The sequence below is a fragment of the Antechinus flavipes genome, chromosome 4 (genome assembly GCF_016432865.1).
Source record: "Antechinus flavipes isolate AdamAnt ecotype Samford, QLD, Australia chromosome 4, AdamAnt_v2, whole genome shotgun sequence".
Taxonomy (NCBI): Eukaryota; Metazoa; Chordata; class Mammalia; order Dasyuromorphia; family Dasyuridae; genus Antechinus; species Antechinus flavipes.
Genome location: NC_067401.1, coordinates 339,042,316 through 339,061,597, shown reverse-complemented (window position 1 = coordinate 339,061,597; position 19,282 = coordinate 339,042,316). Strand labels below are relative to the sequence as shown.

Genomic DNA, 19,282 nt, shown 5'->3' with positions numbered 1-19,282 from the left:
CTACTTTCTCTAGTTCATGGAGTCATACTGATGTTCATTATTCAGCAAAGGTGAAAAACAACCCTGGAATATATGATACAATCTTCAAAGATCTAGAAAAACACAAATATTTCATACAGTATAAGTAAATTCTGAAAATAAAATGGCATAATTCTGATTTTCCAAAGAATCAAAAGCTTAATTCAATCAAACTTGAATTAAATATTTTTAACACTGGCATATTACTAAAAGACTATAAAAGAACAAATCCTAAATTTTTTTTTTGTCTCTACTGTTAGTTTTTTTCCCCTTCTTGTTTGTTACACGTAATCTTGTTTCATTCCACACACCACTACCATAATAATATGTAATGTTTTTTAAAGACTATAGAATATTAACTTACAAAATTAAACTTTGTCCTCCCTATTTTCTCAAGGGATAAGGGCAGTGTGCTATAATGAAAAGAGAGATAGTCAAAGAGAAGAAGACCTGATTTTAAGATTTTTCTCTGATATTTACAGATTTTGTAACTCTGGAGAAATCATTTAACCTTTCAGGGCAGTGGGCAACTCTCTAACTTGTAAAGTTAGTGCCCATTTACATTGGTCAAAGTAGTTTCCAGGAGCTCTCCATAATGGGAACAGGTTCATTTTCTCTCTCTATAGCTTTTAGTGAGTCCATCAGTTCCCAAAGCTTCAAAAATCACCTTGCTATAAGGTAATTCTTACATTTCTATATCCTCTGTTCTGAGCTCTGCTTCCACATTACCAACTACCCTTTAGATATTTTTTGTAGCCATTTCAAACTCAACATGTCCAAAATAGAACTCATTTTCCTTCTCATAAAACCCATTTCTCTCATTCTATTTTTCCTATATAGAAGCACAGGGAACTATTGTTCTTATAGATATACAAGTTCTCAATTGCACTATCACTTGGAATTCTTTATTCTTTCTCTTCTCCTATATGACAAATCAGATACCAAATTGCACTGATTTTTAACTCCCCAGTATTTCTTGCACCCTTTCTATTTATCCCCACTCATACCACAATCACCACAGTCCTAAATCACCATTGTCTCTCATCTGGACTATTGCAACAAGATCCTGATTGGTGTTTCTGCCTTTAATCTCCTTCCCTAGAATCCATTCTTCACAAAAGTATCAAATTAATATTCCTAAAGCTTGTGTCTGACCATGTTATTCTCTCATTCAAGGAGCTCCTGTGATTATAAAATGGAAATTTCTTTTGACACAAAGTCCTTAGTAATTTGGCACTAGTCATCTTTCCAACCAAAATGCTCTATTTGCTCTTCTATTTAAATCAGATTAAATTTCCTATCTTGATGCTTTTTGTACCTTTGTCCCCCTAGCCTGAAAAGTACATGCTCATTTCTACATTTTAGAACCCGTTGCTTCAAGGTTTCACTCTAATAACAAATACTACACAAGATCTTAAAAAAAAAAAATCCTCTGAACTGTCAGGTCGCTCTGGCTTCTCAAATATTCCTATGTATGTATGTATTTATGTATGTATGTACACATACATACACATACAGTCTTTACTTATCTCTAAACCCATTATTTCTCTCCAGCAGAACATAAAATTTGTAAAGACAATTTGAATTTAGCCTTTGATTCACCAATATCTAACATAGTACTTGGCATATAGTTGGTAATTAAGTGGTTACTGCAGTCATGAATATAATGTTGGACTATTTGTATCCAAGATATAATTTTTCTCCCAATACTGAGGAGTTAAGTACAAAAAATGCTTTGCAATCAGATTTAATTATTTCAATCAACTAATGAAATATGTTTCAAGTATCTCTGGGCTCAGGATTGCAATAGATACTGCAACAGATACCAAAAAAGTATTTGAGAAAACTTTTAAACTTTGGACCTGTACATTTTTTTTTTTGCTATGGAAGGAAAATGATCCTGATGATTCTGTGGACCTATAATCAGATCATCTCCCTGGGGATTGCAACATAAAAGAGGTTTGATGGAGAATAAATATTGTACTTAGGAAACTATATAAGCACTTAACCCAGATTCAAGTTTTCAAAGAATGGTAATCCTCTGAAAAGAGAAGGATTATAGATGGTCAGTTTTCATGTGCTATATCCCTTAAGAAGTTAGGCCACATAGATCTTAGAAACTAATAATCTAGTTGTTTTCATGTTGTCCATATTTCAGTATTAACTTACCTGTTGAAATGGTAGATATCTTGTATGTTTCCAAAAAGGGCGGATCTTTCTTCGGCCCCCAAAGAAAGCTTGGATTGGTCTTTGATACAGTCAAGATAATCCTGTGAAATTAACAAGAAGAATACCTTAAAAACTCCAGTCCCTTTCAGTGTCAGTAATGGAGTTATCTTTAATTATGTAAGAGGAATCCTTCATATCAACTTCAGGTTGTCATTTCAGTAATGCATGTAGTAATTTTACTGTGAGAAAACAGTCATTCTTTTATTAAAGATAATAATACTTACCTGTTCACTGACCTCAATAACATAAATTGAATAGTGAATAACATAGAGACAGCATGATGTATATTTATGTATCTACTTGCAGAAAACCATATTTAGATTTCACTCTATTGTAAGTGTGCAATATTCATAATTAATTAGCTGATAAAGTCAAAGTTTTTCCATAACAAATTTTTTTTGAATAACTAATATGAGAGAAAAGCCCAATTATATTCCCCAATGTAATTTCAGAACAGTTAAATATTAATTTGTTTTTAAAATTAATCTTCAATAAAAAGAAATTCTCAACAGTCCTTCACACAAACATTAATTTATAAACGAACATGTTTTGTTAAGTAAAATAACTCAGCATGTTAGCTTTGGTCATAAGTATATAACATTTAATGAAACAGAAGTAAGTCAACTTAAAGAATTTTTTTCTGATATAATAAAAGTTTCTATATAAAACCTGGATTTCCATAAGGTTTTTGATGTATAAAGAGTTGAATTTTATCTGTTTGAACTTAGAGACTCTATCTGAGTTGTTGACATAGAGGAAAACTATTCTCCCAAGACTGAGAGTCCTAGTCAGAAGAGCTCATAATGAAATGTCCCCCAGTAATGTTTGCAAAAGGACTCTGTAGGAGGCAGGAAAAAAATAAAGGAAAAAGTGAAAACAGCTGAAATAACGTAAAATGAAAAATAAATAAAACCCCCTACTCTGAGCTGAACAATGTAGTATGGCATTCAACCAAGGGCAACATAACATTCCATGGCCCCTCACTCTGAGGAAGTAACCCCATGAAATGTCAACTAGAGCATGAAAATCTTTACACTATAACTGCATTCCAATGTCTGATAACAAACACACCAGTATTTTGATGCACCAGTTAAAGGAAAATTGAAACTTAAGTACATCACAAATTGTTTTTTATACCATTTTATAATCAACATTCATCATCTCAATTTCTGATAACTCTCAAATAAGAGTAGCTTTTCTTAGCTTCTTTGTCAAAAAGAACACCTGTCTGACTTGGGTAGTTGGCAAGCAATCTGAGCCAGAGACTTCAATGATAACCAAAGCTCTCTCTCCAAAAAGGAAAGCTCTTCTTTCTTACTATCCCAAAAAGCAACCTCAAGGAACCCACATGGTTACTGTGCAATGTTTGCATAATGAATAATGAGAACAAGGTCCTGGGGCTTCTCAACCTTCTGACATTTTGTTTGTGTCTTAGGAACCACCCAAAGGAAGTCAATAGCCTCAGGAGTCTGTGGATCCAAGAGTGAAAATTGCTACAAACTGAGAGTCATGGAGCCCAGCAAGAACAGGATCTCATCTGACTTTCATTTGGGTTCATATTTATTTGAATAGTGAATATTAATTGCCCAAGTGAAATAAAATTGAATTCAAAAGCAAAATTAGGGTGTATGTGTAGAAAGAGTGGAATCTCAAAGTAAAAGACAAAAATGTATACAACAAATGGCAGAATTATTGGGTTTGTCCTCATATTTCTAGTAAGAATCATAAACATTCATGAATTGGAGTTTCCTATAGAATTATCCTGTGAAAATTGCCATCATTTGAAAGGCTTTGACTCTAAGGATTAATAACCACAAATACTGACTGATTTGACTTGTTGAAAAAAAAAGTTATATGGAATTTTAACATACTTCCAAATATCTTCTTTTACTGATTGGTGAATTGGTATTAGGTAGAAAATTTATTTGGACTTAAACTAATGACTAAAATAAGATGCCATTGAGCTAAAATTTAATGAGTTTAATAACTGCTTTTAAGATGACACACATATAAATATCAATGTCATCATTGTCATCATCATCATCATCATCAACAAAAACCAGTATTTACTGAACACTTTCTCTATCCCAACTCTCAAGGAGCTCTCATTCTAATAAAGGAGACAACATGAATACAAGACATGGTATGAATGGGAAGTAATCTCAGAAGGAAAAAAAAATCCTGCATACTTATTTTCTTAGGTTATCTTTTGGAATTTTCAAATTTTATTTTTTAACCAAGTCAATTTGCCTAAAACTTGTTTTTCAGACATTTGAAATGTTTTTCAGACATTTGAAAGCCATTCAAATCCAGGGAGATTTTCAAATAGTTTGGGGATAGGGGTATTATTTGGACTAGCTATTAACATGATTAAATCAGCAATTCAGGTCTGCCAAAGATTTCTTTGAGTCTACTTATTAATATAAGAGGTAAGTTCAGATTCACCAATCTCTATAATTTTTCTGAAGTCTGACTTGCCAAAATTAAATATAAAGTACAACTAGAGAAAAAAGGCCACTACAAACATGATGAGACAGAAGACAAGGAACAACAAGAGCTTAGTTCATAGACTTTTTTTTTGTGGCATGAACCCCTTGATCAGTTTGAGGATGCTTCTGGTCCTCCTTCTTTGGATAATGTTTACATTTTTATTTTATTTTTTAATAAAATTTTTCATTTTCAAAAAAATACACAAAAATAGTTTTCAGCATTCACACTAAAAAAACCTTGTGTTCCAAATTTGTTTCTCTCTCCCTTCCCCCATCCCCAGATTCTTTCATACATATTTCTGTATTTATCATGCTACACAAGAAAAATCAGATTAAAAAGGGGAAAAACGAGAAAGAAAACAAAATGTAAGCAAACAACCACAAAAAAGTAAAAATAATATATTTGTGATCCACACTCAGTTCCCACAATCCTCTCTCTGGAAGTAGATGGCTCTCTTCATCACAAGACCACTGAAACTGGCCTAAATCACCTCACTATTGAAAAGAGCCATGTCCATCAGAATTGATCATTGTATAATCTTGTTGTTTCTGTGTACAATGTTCTCTGGGCTCTATTCACTTCACTTAGTATCAGTTCATATAAGTCTCTCTGGGCCTCTCTGAAATCATCTTGCTGGTTGTTTCTTACAGAACAATAAATTCCATAACATTCATATACCATAACTTATTCAGCCATTCTCCAACTGATGGGCATCCACTCATAAAATGATAATGCATAGCATCACAAAGAAAACGAATTACTAAACTAACTAAATAAAACTAAATACTGAAATGCATTAACACAATACAGTTTTTTAAAAAGCCTATGGACCCCAGGCTAAATTTCTGATTTAGCTATATTGAATTCCACTGCCTGGGTCCCAGAACAGCTGCAGAAAGCTACAGAATAGGAAACTAATCCTCCCTCCTCACTTGAAGTTCAAGGTTTGCTAGATTTGCAAGAACCAGATACTAAATTCCTCGTGTGGGGAAAGGATTGAGTTAAAGAGTACTAAGAATTTCAAATGGGGCTAGGGACAAAGAGCCATGGCTCCCCTCCAACAAATTATGGCTCCCCTCCAACTGAAAAGACTTCAAAACACCAAAGCCTATAGTATAGAGAAACTGTATTAAAAAGGATGCTTATTTTCTGAAATTGTTCAGAATATAGAGTGTTAGGAATCCAACTTTATGTAAGCCAACTGTTGAAAGCTGATCAAAGTTGTATGGTCACAACTTGCTCCCCTCACCAATCCTAATTAAGTCTTTTAAATATGATACTTTAGCCCTAAATCAGTTACTGAAAACTACTATAGAACACACCATATTAACGGTTGTAATCGTCTGAAACCATAATGAAAGGTTTTAGCTCCCAGATAACAGTCCATGCTGTATGCATAATGACAGTACAGAAACCAGGGAAATTTATTGGCTCAAAGTCACACTGCTTATTAATTTCATTTGCTTCTTGTCAGTCCTTGTGACTACTCTACTTTCAAGAAAAAAATTCTATGAAAAATCATAATGAATTTCTGTGTTTCTTCTCATCAACTACTTCTCTCCCCCCCCTCCCCCCAGCTTCCTCCCCAGTTAAGTGACTTGCCCAGGATCACACAGTTAAGAAGTGTTAAATGTTTGAGGTCACATTTGAACTTAGGTCCTCCTGACTCCAGGGCTGTTGCTCTATCTACTATTCCACCTAGCTGCCCCTCATCAACTACTTTTTAAGTTAAACATTCAACTTCTAAATAATGGAAATATTTAAGCAAAAGTTGGACGTTCACCTGTCAGGGGTGTTAGGGAGGATATTACTTATGGAATAAAATTATATGAAAAAAGTTGCTAAAAAAAGGACATCAATCATACATACCCTTTTACTCAAAGGTCAATTTAATAATTGATTAATAATTAATTTAATAATTAAAAGACAGAAAGATTTTAAATATGCCAAAATATTTCTTAGATCACTCTGTAATAGCAAAAACAAAATAACAAAAACTAGGAACACAGTAAGTACACAGTTTAGGAACTGAATAATTATGTTATGTGGAGTAATAGTATTACTGTGTGAATATTCAGAGAAGATATACAGAGAAACATGGGGAAAACTTGACTGAATGGATGCAGAGTAAAAAAAAAAAAGCAGAATCAGGAGAATAATATAAATAATGATCACAAAAATTGCACATGAAAATAACAATAATACATTAAAAATCAGATCAATTCCATAATCAGTCTTATTTTTTTCCCTGGGGTATCAATGGATAGGTATTTGACACAGTGGATAGAGTGCTGCGTCAATAGTCAGGAAGACCAGAGTTCAAATGTAGCCCCAGAGACTTGCTAGCTGTGTGACCTGGCCAAGTCACTTGATTGTCTTCCCCTTTTTCTCATCTGTAAAATGGGCTAGAGAAGGAAAAGGCAAAGCACTCTATTATCTCTGCCAAGAAAGCCCCAAACTGGATCATGAAAAGTCAGATATGACTGAACAGTAACAACAAATAATAAAATATATTTCCTTCCTTTCAGTATAGAGGCATCAGAAGATAGCAAATCCTATAAGAGGCAGTTGTGCTAGTTGGTTTTACTTAACTGGAATCATCCATTGCTCAAAAAACCAAAAAGCAACTTAAAAATATAGAAAAGATTAAATTGATTAATAAACTAGATTATCTTTTAAAAATTTCTTCCAATTATAAAGTTGTAAAGGTATTTCATTTTGAAATAATTTCTTCATAATTATATTGTGAAATTATATTTAAATATGTATATATACATTCTGAAACAGTCAAATGTATCTGTGATTTCATAAATTCTTAAATTCCTTTCAATGTTGCCAATCATCCCATATCTGTATTGATTCATTTTGTATAATTCTTATCTACATCTTCTCAAAAGTCTGCCACAAGGGATTGACTTAACCTTCTGGAGGCCTAATTCACCTTTTTACAGAATCACAAGGGGACCAATAGGTACCGGAACTCTGTACAACCATACCTGATAAACAAGCTGACAGCCATGTGATTAGTCCATCTTATCCAGCATTTCTTGATAATACCCTTTTTAACTGGTATTCTTGGAGTTGCTGGTTTATTATGTATTGGAGCTTGTTTATATTCACCATAGGCCTTTTCACAGCTTTCTAAATGATGCATTTTAAAGTCTTCAAGGGCAGTGATATCCCAGGTCTTGATGTTATACAGCAATACCAGTGAAATGTTTGTCTTGTTGACACTGGAAGTTTGTAGTAATTAAAAGGGCTTTGTAATTTTCTGAAAACAGTCCAATTTCTTCTACTCTGGTCCAACTCTGGGCCCAGATCATTGTCTAAAAGAAAATGATGTCCTAATTTGTTATGTAGTCTTATTGAGATGCATGCTGAAATATGGGCAATAGAAATTCTTCATCCATTTGGTCTTTTCTGAGTGATTTGAGTGATAGGTCAAAAATCATTGAGTGATTACAAATCTTTAGCAGGAGCCTCTGCTCTTGGGACTTGATGAAATCAATGTATTATCATCTGCACATAGGAGTAGCTCACATATAAAGAAGAATTAATCACTCCTCAATCTGGGCTGCATACACAATCTTCATCAAAGTGGAAACTTTTTTTTTCTTTGATAAGTCTATATCTCTTGCTATTTTATACTTTGATATTTCCATAATTTCAGAAAATTACTAAATAGGATTCTTTTTGTTATTTCTGAATTCTGAATGACCTTGATATGTGGAAAGTAGACACTTTGTTGTAAAAGAGCTTGTAAGCCTCATTTTATTCTATTAAGTTGACTACATTTTTACAATCAATAAATAAGCACAACTGGAATGTGAGATCCTTGAGATCAAAGTACTTGTCCTTAATTTTTTTTTTTTTTTTTTTTTTTTTGTATTCTCAGGCCTCAGTAGGATGCCTGGACATAATTAAATGCTTGTTGCCTGATAATGGAATTTTACATTCTCTGTATCTTTCATATTAAATGTGGCCCATTTTTTGAATATATGTGAAAAGTTGCTTGTTCCCTAGAAATGTCTTCCTCAAGGATATCCTCCATATGTATATAATTATCTTACATGAAGATTGACATTTGGTCATTATGTACTAAAATATTAATGACAAATATTTACAAAAAGACCACTACCAACTTTGTCTGTTGATTGCAAAATGGGAGAGAAATTCTGTGAGAAACTTGATAACACCCTCCAAATCAAATTAGCTGATAATAAATGGCAGCTTTAATTACTCTGATAATTAGTGGGTGACTTCAATTAAAGGAAGGAAAAAAGGCAAAGATAGAAAGATAAATGCAGGAAAGCATATGTTTTAAGAGAAAGTAAAGAGAGAGGTCAAAGTCTTGTAGATTATACAGAAGTCTTTAACTTCTGTATTATAAATTCTTCAAAAAAGGATTAGTGAATACTGATCATAGATAACAAATAATTCACAAATAATGACATTTAGTAGCATTAAACAGACAGGAAAAGACTTACTATTCATGTGGGAGTTATCCTTAAGTGAGCTGTCTGTTCATAGTTAGACTACTGACTCATAAGAGCTAAAATCAGAATTTATAATAAACAAAGAAAAAAAGAGTAGCAATGAGAAAAATACGTGGCATATAATTAAGATGATTTAACTCTGAATTATTTAAATAAGCTATTGAAAAATGGTAAAAACCTCCACAGAAATAAGAGTGGACTGGATTGTTTTAGGTATTTTGGATACAACAGAAATGACATTGATGCTGATTATAAATTCATCTTGAAGTCAAATCAATATAAATAATCTACGCAAAGAACCTGAAAGATATATGTATATATGTCATAGCCTACTCAATACAATTGTAATTTGTGATTGTTATAAACTTAGTCTATTAATATATTAACAATTTTTTCTGAATCTTCCTTTTGTAAATTTCTCATATCCATATAAATATAAATTATCAATTCCTCTCTTTTCTCATTTACTTCCATCTTTATGGAATTTCCATTTTCTCCAATAATTTTCCTCCTTGGCCTTCAGACAAGACTTCACTGAGACTAGTTTTTAAAAGGTTGCTCATTTTACTCATTAATTTTGTGGGGCCAGTTCTCAACGCTAATGATATTTTGATTCTTTGATGGTGGAGACACTCTTTAGGATTCACTTATTTTTCCTCTTTACTCAAACATAGTGTGAGGCAGTGGAAAGAATATTGGACTGAAGTCAGAACACCTGGATTTGAGTCCTGCCACAGCTATTTACTAGCTGTGATCTTTAGCAAATTATGACATTTCTTATTAAAGTCCTCAGTTTCCTCATGTATAAATAAGATGATTTCAAAAATCACTTACTTTATATATCTATAGCCACAGTAACTACAATATTTATTTTAGGAATCAATCAGTAGATTTTTTTTTTTCCTAAGGCAATTGGGGTCAAGTGACTTGCTCAGGGTCACACAGCTAGGACGTGTTAAGTGTCTAAGGCCAGATTTGAACTCAGGTCCTCCTGACTTCAGGGCTGGCGTTCTATCCAGTACCACTTAGCTGCCCCAACAGATTGTTTTGGGGGTAGGCAGGGAGTTAGGTAGTGGGGTTAAGTGACTTACTTAGGTCAGAGGTTAGATTTGAACTCAGATCCTCCTGACTCTAGGACTGGGGCTTTATCCACTGTAGTTACCCCAGAATTTTTTAGGAATTTATTTTAGTCAATACTGTGTTAGATGCTGGAAATGTAAATACAAAAGTGAGGCAATCTTTGCTTTGTCATCAAGGATTTTACACACTGCCAAGCCAATTGTTTTATCCGAAACATCCTTGCCCCCATTGCTTATCTTCAGGAATATTCCACTAATAAATTCTCTTCAGTCATTTGTGAGTTGAACCTGGATCTTTTTAGGTGATTGTAATATTGATTATTGATATTTTATTTATTATTATGATTATCACAAGTTTCATTAAAATGATATATTGTTATTGTCAAAATCTGAAACAATTGTGTTTTTTAGATAACAATTTAATAGAAAATCCCTTTTAAATCATAGATATATATGCCCTTACATATATAGCCCTCATAACATAATATATAATATATAAGCCCAATATAATAACCCTTATATTTTTTTTTACTAAATATACCTACATGAGGTTTTACATGTTTAAATTTCTTCATATTTTTTTAGCAACCTAGCTCAAACTTAATTTTGTATTTTTAAAATACTTTTCTTTGTAATATTTCTGTTCTATACCACATTCTGTGCATACATTTTGTATTCATTTTCAAGCTTCCTTTGTCCAATTTAGATTAAAGTGAGTTCATGGGATACTCATTTACCCATCCCTCTCTTCATGTTTGTATAACTGTCATCTCTTACACCTCTATTACATGAGATTGTAAATTCCCTTCTTTTTCTCCTCCTCTCCTTATTTATCCTTCACATTGCCTTCTTCTAAGATTATCAAAACAAACAAAAAAAATACATTCCCAGGCCCTCTGCCTATCTTATTGAATTTAGGATTCTTGAAAATATTATGGATCCGAGATGACATTTTCTTTTTCCTTTATAAGCATGTAAACAGTTTGTCCTCACACAGTCCCTCTGTTTGTTTTGTTCCCTGTGTTTCTTTTTCCATGTATCTATTTAGTTCTGGTCTTTTTTATCAGTAATGCTTGGAAACTCTACATTTCATTAAAAGTTCATATATTCCCCCATAAAATTATATTGACTTTTACTGAATAGATTATTTTTGGTTTTAAGTCAATATATCTTTTTTCTTTTTAGAAGGTTGTATCTCTATGTTTCCTGTTTGTTAAGATGTAACAGCTAAATCTTGTGTGAGCCTGATTGTAGCTCTGTAATATTTAAACACTTTATTTTTGCCTGCCTAATATTTTTTGACTTGGAAACTATGGATTTTGGCTATTATGTCCATGGGAATTTTCATTTTGGAATGTCTTTCAGGAAACATCTATTTTTCTATTTTTCAATTTGCCCTATGGTACTAGGAAATCTGGGCAGTTTTCATTTATGATTTCTTGAACTATTTTACATCAAAGCTTCTTTTTTTTTCATTTGAAGAAGTAGGCCATAATCTTCAAATAGTATAACAATTCTTAGATTTTCTATCAACTTGTTTTATCAGTCAGTTGTTTTTTTGATAAAAATTTGAGTATCTTTTGGTTTTTTACATCTTTTGATTTTGTTTTAATATTTATTATTATCTCATGGAGTAATTTTCTTTGGCCTATTGTAATTTAAAGAGAATTAATTCTTACATAATATTTACCTTCATGTTGTCTACATTGTTAATTCTCCTTTCCAGTTTTTCTTCTCTAACCATTTCATTTTGGATCTCTTTTTTCATTTCTCTCTGGTACTGCTGTAATCCTTAGAACTAAGATTTACTTTTCTTTGTGGTATTATTTAGACTTGAAAAGTTATTTTCTTCTTTTGGGTTTACTTCTTTCCATTCAAGATATTTCTCCATTGTGTTTAGTGTCTGTTTTTTGTTTGTTTGCTCATGTTTAGTTTCAGTTTCTGGATTTGCACCTCGTTTTTGTGTCAAGTTCCACTCCTATATTCCTGAATGGTGAACAAAATTTCTGACTGATCCTGAACTCAGTGGTTAAGGACAAGCTCTGTTTTCAGCAATAATCTTATCTTCTACCTATCTAGGAGACCTATACTGTCTTGCTGCTGCTTTGTCATTGTCTCCTGCCTCGGATGAGGGCCCTTTGGTAGCACTGCACTGATCTACTCCTATTTCCTTCCAGAAAGGATCATTTTGGGTAGTCCTACACTAATCTGGAATGAACTGGAACCTCCCTGTTACCCAAACCTAGTGAGTCTGACTCTCTGTCTTGCCTGAATAGGGATGGCTGTCTTGGGTTGCTCACAGTTGCCAGTTGTTGTAGTCTTCTCTTTGGATGTGGGAATAAGCTATTTCAATTTCCCCTTCCACCTATCTTAGCTTTTCTCTAATTTAGCATTCTGCTGGATTCAGACAGTCTTTTTTTTTTTTTTTCCAACATAACCTAGACAATATGGAGGAATTTTTAGCTGATTCTTTCTGATTTTATTATTATACCATTGTGTACCTTTTTACAACTTTACTAGCATATTTTGGGATCCTAATATCCTGCCATCTCCCCACAAACTAGCTCAAACTTATTTTGTTATTTTATATTCCTGAGTTCCCAAAGCATTCAGCATGCACCAATCTACTACTCAACTAACTGTTTCATGTAGGAGCAAATAAGAGAATATTTGTGAAGTGTTTTATGAACCTTAAAGCATTTTATAAGATTAGCCATTGTTATTGCTGCTGTTGTAGAAGGCCTTAACTTTTTGATCAACTAGAAGCTCTTAGAGAACAAAGACTATATATCACTATCAATGATAACATGCTGAATATATTCATTGGCTTAAAGAACTTTTTTCAACTTCAAAAATGTCAAAACTAGTCATGGAGATAGACCTACTAAAAATGTTTAATAAATGTCTTGGAGAAAAAAAAAGGAGATAAAGAAGGATACAGGATGAAAGTAAAGAGAACATATCTTTACTTAGTTCCCGCTAATAAATCACATATGTGAATTTCCTTGCTTTGGTCTTTGGAAAAACATCTAACCTCCAATCATTCTCCCCACTGGTCTTTACACAGCAACGTAAATGGGAGAAAGAATAACTCACATAAAAAAAAAGAATAGGGTGCCTGATTACTTTGCCAGAATACAAAGGTTTTTCATGTATAAGCACTGGTTTATCTGTGTGTATATATATGAGTGTAATGGATATAAACACAAAACACACAGTGAATATGAATTTCACAAGGGAATTGTACTGAAAATATCATCTGTAACAAACAGAATAAAGTCTTGCTGTCAGTATGTTTAAACAGTAAAATCTCGGGCCAGAAGCCAGGAACAACTACTTTCTGATACTCTATTTGACCTTAAGCAAATTTGGATTTCTGTGTTAAAGTCACCTATGCCCTGTCACTTTGACCTTTTTAAAAAAGATATGAAAATGCTTACAAATACCCTGTGATATTTGGAAGAATAGTTATAACAAATGTATCCTAATCTCTCAGCTTTATTTTTCTTGTATAATAAAAGCAGCACTATATGTGGACAAAACTCAGATTCTGTACTGATTGAACATAACTGAAAGGAAGCAGAAATTTGGAAAGACAATAGGTTTGGAATCACAGATTTACTGATTTATAGCTGGCAAATCCAATCTTCTCACTAGACTAAGATGCTTAAAGTTTGGGTTTGACATTTCCTTATAACCTTGCATCGATCTTGTACAGGAACATTAGTGTTCACATTTCTATAATAGAAGGACTAGAGTAAATCATTGTTAAAGTCCCTTTCAGATTTAAATTTCTATGATTCTATGAAAAGTTTGTTACTATCCTTTAAACAGGGTGATAAGAAAATGAAGAAAAATCCTTCATAGCACTGTTTGGCACCTGGTAGGCATTTCATGATTGCTCTAAGGAAAAATCATTTGCCCGACACCATCCACTCACTAATTGTTCTGAGAACAATTGCTCCAGTCTATCTCTTTTCCCCCAGTCATCTTTTTGTGTTTCTCTTAAAGTGGATTTCAATGTCTTGTCTACTGGGCATGTTGGTTACTTTCATTAATCTAAGTTTCCCTCTCTTTGCTGTTTCTTAATCAGCGATTTTAAACTGTATTCAGAGGAGGAATGCTGAGGCTTTTCAATTTTGCAAGGTAGTCAAAATAGATAAATGTTTCTCTCCTTTGCCATTAGACAATCCATTTTTTTGTTAGGGTCAAGAATAAAAAATAATTGCTATAATAATTAGGAAAGAGCAAAATCCTCCTCCTCCATCTTTAATTTCATTTCTGTTTTAAACCCTTTATGAACCCTTTCCTTACCTATCTAGAAGTTCATAATTCACAGAAGCCAACAGACACTCATAACCCTCAAAAGAAAGAAAGGAGGTACAGCCTTACAGAGGTAAGAAGGTAATGTCTTGGCAAAATTTTAAGCAACTGAAAATCAGGAACTGAATCATCTCAATTATAACTATGAGGCTAGTAGGATAACTTGAAACATGGTGATTAAAGAGAAATTAAATAAAACCTCTGATGTGAATGCATTAGAGAAAAACATATTAAAAAATGTCCTAAAAATAGTTTGTACCATTGAATGCTACTAAATTTGACACAAAATTTCTCTATGTAAGGTATTATTCTTCAATGAGAGGTTTAAAAAAATTAGAAGCTTTGCTGACAACTCTCTTAGAGGAAACTAATTCATTCCTGCTCTTTTGGGCATGATCTAGAAATCTACTAACAAATATGGAAAAGTAAAGATTTCTGTTATGTATCACTCTTTGTGAACTTTTCTTTGCAAAGATACAGGAATATTTTGCCATTTTCTTCTCCAGCTTATTTTACAGATGAGGAAACTGAGGCAAATAGGGTTAATGATTTGCCTACCATCACACAGCTAGTATGTGAATTTGGATTTGAATTCAGATCTTCTTGACTCCAGGCCCAATACTCCACTGTGTTACCTTGCTGTCCCATAGTAAAGGTAGTGAATTTTTTTTTGTTTAATCATTTTAATGTAAGAATCAATTGCTCCGATCATTCTGACCTCTTCTATCAGTTAAAAATACAACCTATGAAAAAGTACAACCTAGTTTTTTGTTCTTTTTTCCACTAAGAAGATATGTTTACTTCCAGCCCGACAAAAATTACTTTCTTATTTTTTAAAAAATGTTTGCATTTGTTCTTTTTCTTCCCTTCCACTAAAAGAAATCTCTTCTTTCAAAACCTCTGAACACTTTGGTAATAATATCCCAGTCATTATATTCTCTGTATGATTTCAGAACCATAATTATGGGGTAGCAAGTGGATTTTTACCTTAGAGTGATGAGAAGTGTTTCTCACTGTGCTGATTTAAGTCTCCCACTCAACTTGCAGTTTTCCATAATCCATAAGTGGTGCTGACATTGTAGAATAACCACCTCAGGAACCCCACTTTTGGGTTCTATCCTAAACATTATCCTAAATTCAACTGGGAAATTAGCTGGGAAAAGGACTAGACTGCTTCTTCTCCCATTTAATTTTTGCTCCAGGTTTAAAAATTCCTAATTATGATTATGTGACTCCCTAAAATTTTTATATACTCTTTAAACTTCTATAATTCATTGGGTATAGTTATGTATTTCATGTAAAATATGAATTCACAAAATAGATTAGGGAATAGTGACTCACATTATGTCAGTTCCTATAAAGAGCTTAGCTATCCAAAATGGTTAAGTATCTATATCCAAGTTAACTTCATAAGGGAAGATGATTTGAATTTTAAGGAATCAATAGTCAATGAGTTATCGTTTATAAAATGTTCATTCTGTATCAGGCACTAGAACTAGGGATAGAAAGAAAGGCAAAAAACCAATTCTTGCTCTGTTTGGCACTCATGGTATAAGAGAAGAGACAATATGCAAAGAATTTGGTACAAAAATGCTAAATAAGGGATAAATTGGAGATAATTACCGTGGGAAGGCACTGAGATTAAGGGACTGATAAAATCTTTTTGCAAATATGGGACTTTATCTTAGACCTGAAAAAAGCCAGGAAAGGTAGTAGGAAAAGATGAGGAGAGAAAAGGTTCTAGGCAAAGGGAGAAAGGGTTACTGCCAGTGAAAATACTCAGGAGTGGGAGATGAAGCCAGGGCCAGTGGATCACAGATTATATTGAAGGAAATGAGGACCACAGTGCTAGAAGAATAGGAAAGGAGATGTTTGGCTTTAAAAGTCAAATAGAGGATTTTATATTTAATCCTGGATATATTAGGAATTACTGGAGTTATTAAATAGAGATATGAAATGGTTAGACCTGTGCTTTAATGAAGATCATTTTGATTGCTGATTCCCACTTGCAATATGGAGAGATTTGAAGCATCAAGAGCAACTATCAGGCTACTGTAATTGTCTAGATATTAATTTCAAATTTTAAAAGCCAAGTCAAATCAAGTCAACAAGTATTTTTTCTTGTTATTTTTCTTTTAATTTAAAATTTTTCTTTTTAAAATTCAAATTTATTTTATTTTCAAGTCCATATTTTTTTCCCTCCAACATTCTTTTTTCTTATTCCCTGCCTTTGGAAAATCAAGAAAAACAAAACCCATTATAAACATGCAACAAAATAAATTCCCATATTGGTCATATCCCAACAAATATGCCTTAATCTATACCTTGAGTCTATCAGCTCTCAGGAATTGGATAGCACATTTCATTGTAAGTTCTTTCATTGTGGATGGTCATAGTTCCTAAGTAATTTAAAGTTGTTTGTCTTTATAACATATAATTATTATATTACTTAAACATTGTTTACCTGGATCTGCTCATTTAATATTTAGCACTTCTTAACGTTTTTCCTGATTCCTTTGAAATTATCCTTTTAGTTGATTCTTAATAGCATAATAGCATTATATCACATACATATATCTTAACTTGGTCAGCCATTACCCAGTTGATGGAAATCTTCTCATTTTCCAACTTTTTTGCCACTGCAAAAATATTTGCTATAAATATTTTGGTACACATTGGGTATTTTCTTCTTTCTTCGATCTCTTTGGAGGAAAGGCCTAGTAGTAGTATTACTAATTAATACTTTCTAGGGCATAGTTAAATTGCTTTTCAAAATAAATGGCTAGACCACTTCATAATACCAATAGTATGTTTAACTACGTGTTTCCCCACAACTCCCCAGAATTTGTCATTTTCCTTTTTTTTGGTCATCTTTTTTAATGTGAAGGGTATAAAGTAGTACCTTGGAATTTATTTTGCATTTCTTTGATTATCAGTGATTTAAAGCATTTTTTTTTTTAATACTACAACTACTAACTTGGCTCCTTTGAAAACTGCATGTTTATATCCTTTGATCATTTATAATGGGAAAAAGTTCTCATTCTTATGAACTTAAATCAATTCCCAATATATCTTAGACATGAAATTAAAAAAAATTAATTTAATTTTTTTTGGCATGAAATCTTTATTAGAGAAATTTGGTGCAAAGATTTTTTACCATTTACTTCTTTTTGAATGTTAGCTGAATTAGTCTTGTGAAAAAATTTTAAAATTTTACATAATCAAAACTTCCGATTTTACTTTTTGTGAACTGTTCTCTTTTATTTGATTATGAGCTCTTCTTTGATCCATAGATCTGACAGGTAATTTCTTCCATGTTCCTCTGATTTGTTTATGATGCTACCTTTTATGTTTAAATCACGTACTCACTTGGAGTTTTCTTAGTATCCAGTATGAGTTCTTCACTTTTGTTTTTGCCAGACTTATTTCCATTTCCCCTAATGGTTTTTGTTGAATAGTGTGTCTTTATCCCAACAACTAAAATCTTTGTATTTGTCAAACACTAGAATATTGTGCTTTCACCAAGCATTTATTAAATACCTACTGGATGCCAACTACTATGCTAAGCATTAGGGATAGAAAGGCAAAAATTAATTTCTACTTTTAGGGAGTTTATAGCCTAATAAGGGTGACAAACTGCAAAAGCTATATAAAAACAAGACTTATGTAGAATAAATAGGAAATAATTATGGAGGGAAGGCATTTGCATCAGGAGGGATTAGAAAATGCTTCTTTTAAAGAGTTGAATTTTAGTTGGGACTTGAACGCAAGACAGAGAGAGAGAGAGAAACTTCAATCATGGAGATAGTCACAGAAAACTCTAAGAGTATGGAGATGGAACACCTTGTTCAAGGAACAACAAGGAGTCTAGTGTCATAACATCAAAGCAGAGGGATAGAGGGAGAGTAAAGTATAAGATTGAAAAGTAGAAAGGGATCAAGTTCAAAAAAGCGCTTTAAATGGGCAGTTCTAAATTTATACCCTCATCTTTTAGACAGGAAATGCAAATTATGAATCACATTTTCAAAGTTAGTCGTATAGTCCAACTCATACCTGAAAAGGAATTCCCAGAAAACCATACTAGAGAAGTTGTCATCTTAACTCTTCCTGAAGACCTCCAAAGAAGGAAAGAAGGCCCAGTACTTCTTATGAAACTCTGTTTTATATTTGGATAGCTCTAATTGTTAGAGGATTTTTTTTTTTCTAATATCAGGCCTAAATTGATTCTTTGCAATGAGTTAACTGCATTTGAAAAACTGTTCATCACTTTTAAAGATTCCAAACTATTCCTGATATTTCATAACACATATCTTCCTGATTATCACAGTTAAAGGTGTAAGAGACCCAAAAGACAATCTTGAGGGGTTCAGAGAGGATGTGCCTTCACACACTTTAGTGATGGCCTATACTCAATAAATAGCATAAAGGACATTACTTAGGAAAGGGGAGAGTCAGCCATATAGTGACAGCAAAAGTTAACAGATGAACAATTTGAATACTCCACTAGTGCTCACAAAATAGGAGGTCTTAACTCAGGATCTATGAACTTGTTTTTTTAACTTGAGAAAAGAAAAGAAAAGAAAGAGTACTTTTTTTTTTTTTTGAGATACTCTCTCTGCCTGAGGCAGTTTTGCAAAATGAGCATTC

At 32.7% G+C, this 19,282-nt stretch overlaps 1 protein-coding gene across 1 annotated transcript in view; it reads right to left on the bottom strand.

Annotated features, from left to right (window-relative positions):
* Positions 1–19,282, bottom strand: part of PLEKHG1 (pleckstrin homology and RhoGEF domain containing G1) — a 104,158-nt gene that overhangs the window by 58,236 nt on the left and 26,640 nt on the right. The window contains exon 2 of the mRNA XM_051997937.1: positions 2,188–2,288. Within this exon, the coding sequence (XP_051853897.1) occupies positions 2,188–2,288 (101 nt within the window). The remainder of the gene's footprint in view (positions 1–2,187; positions 2,289–19,282) is intronic.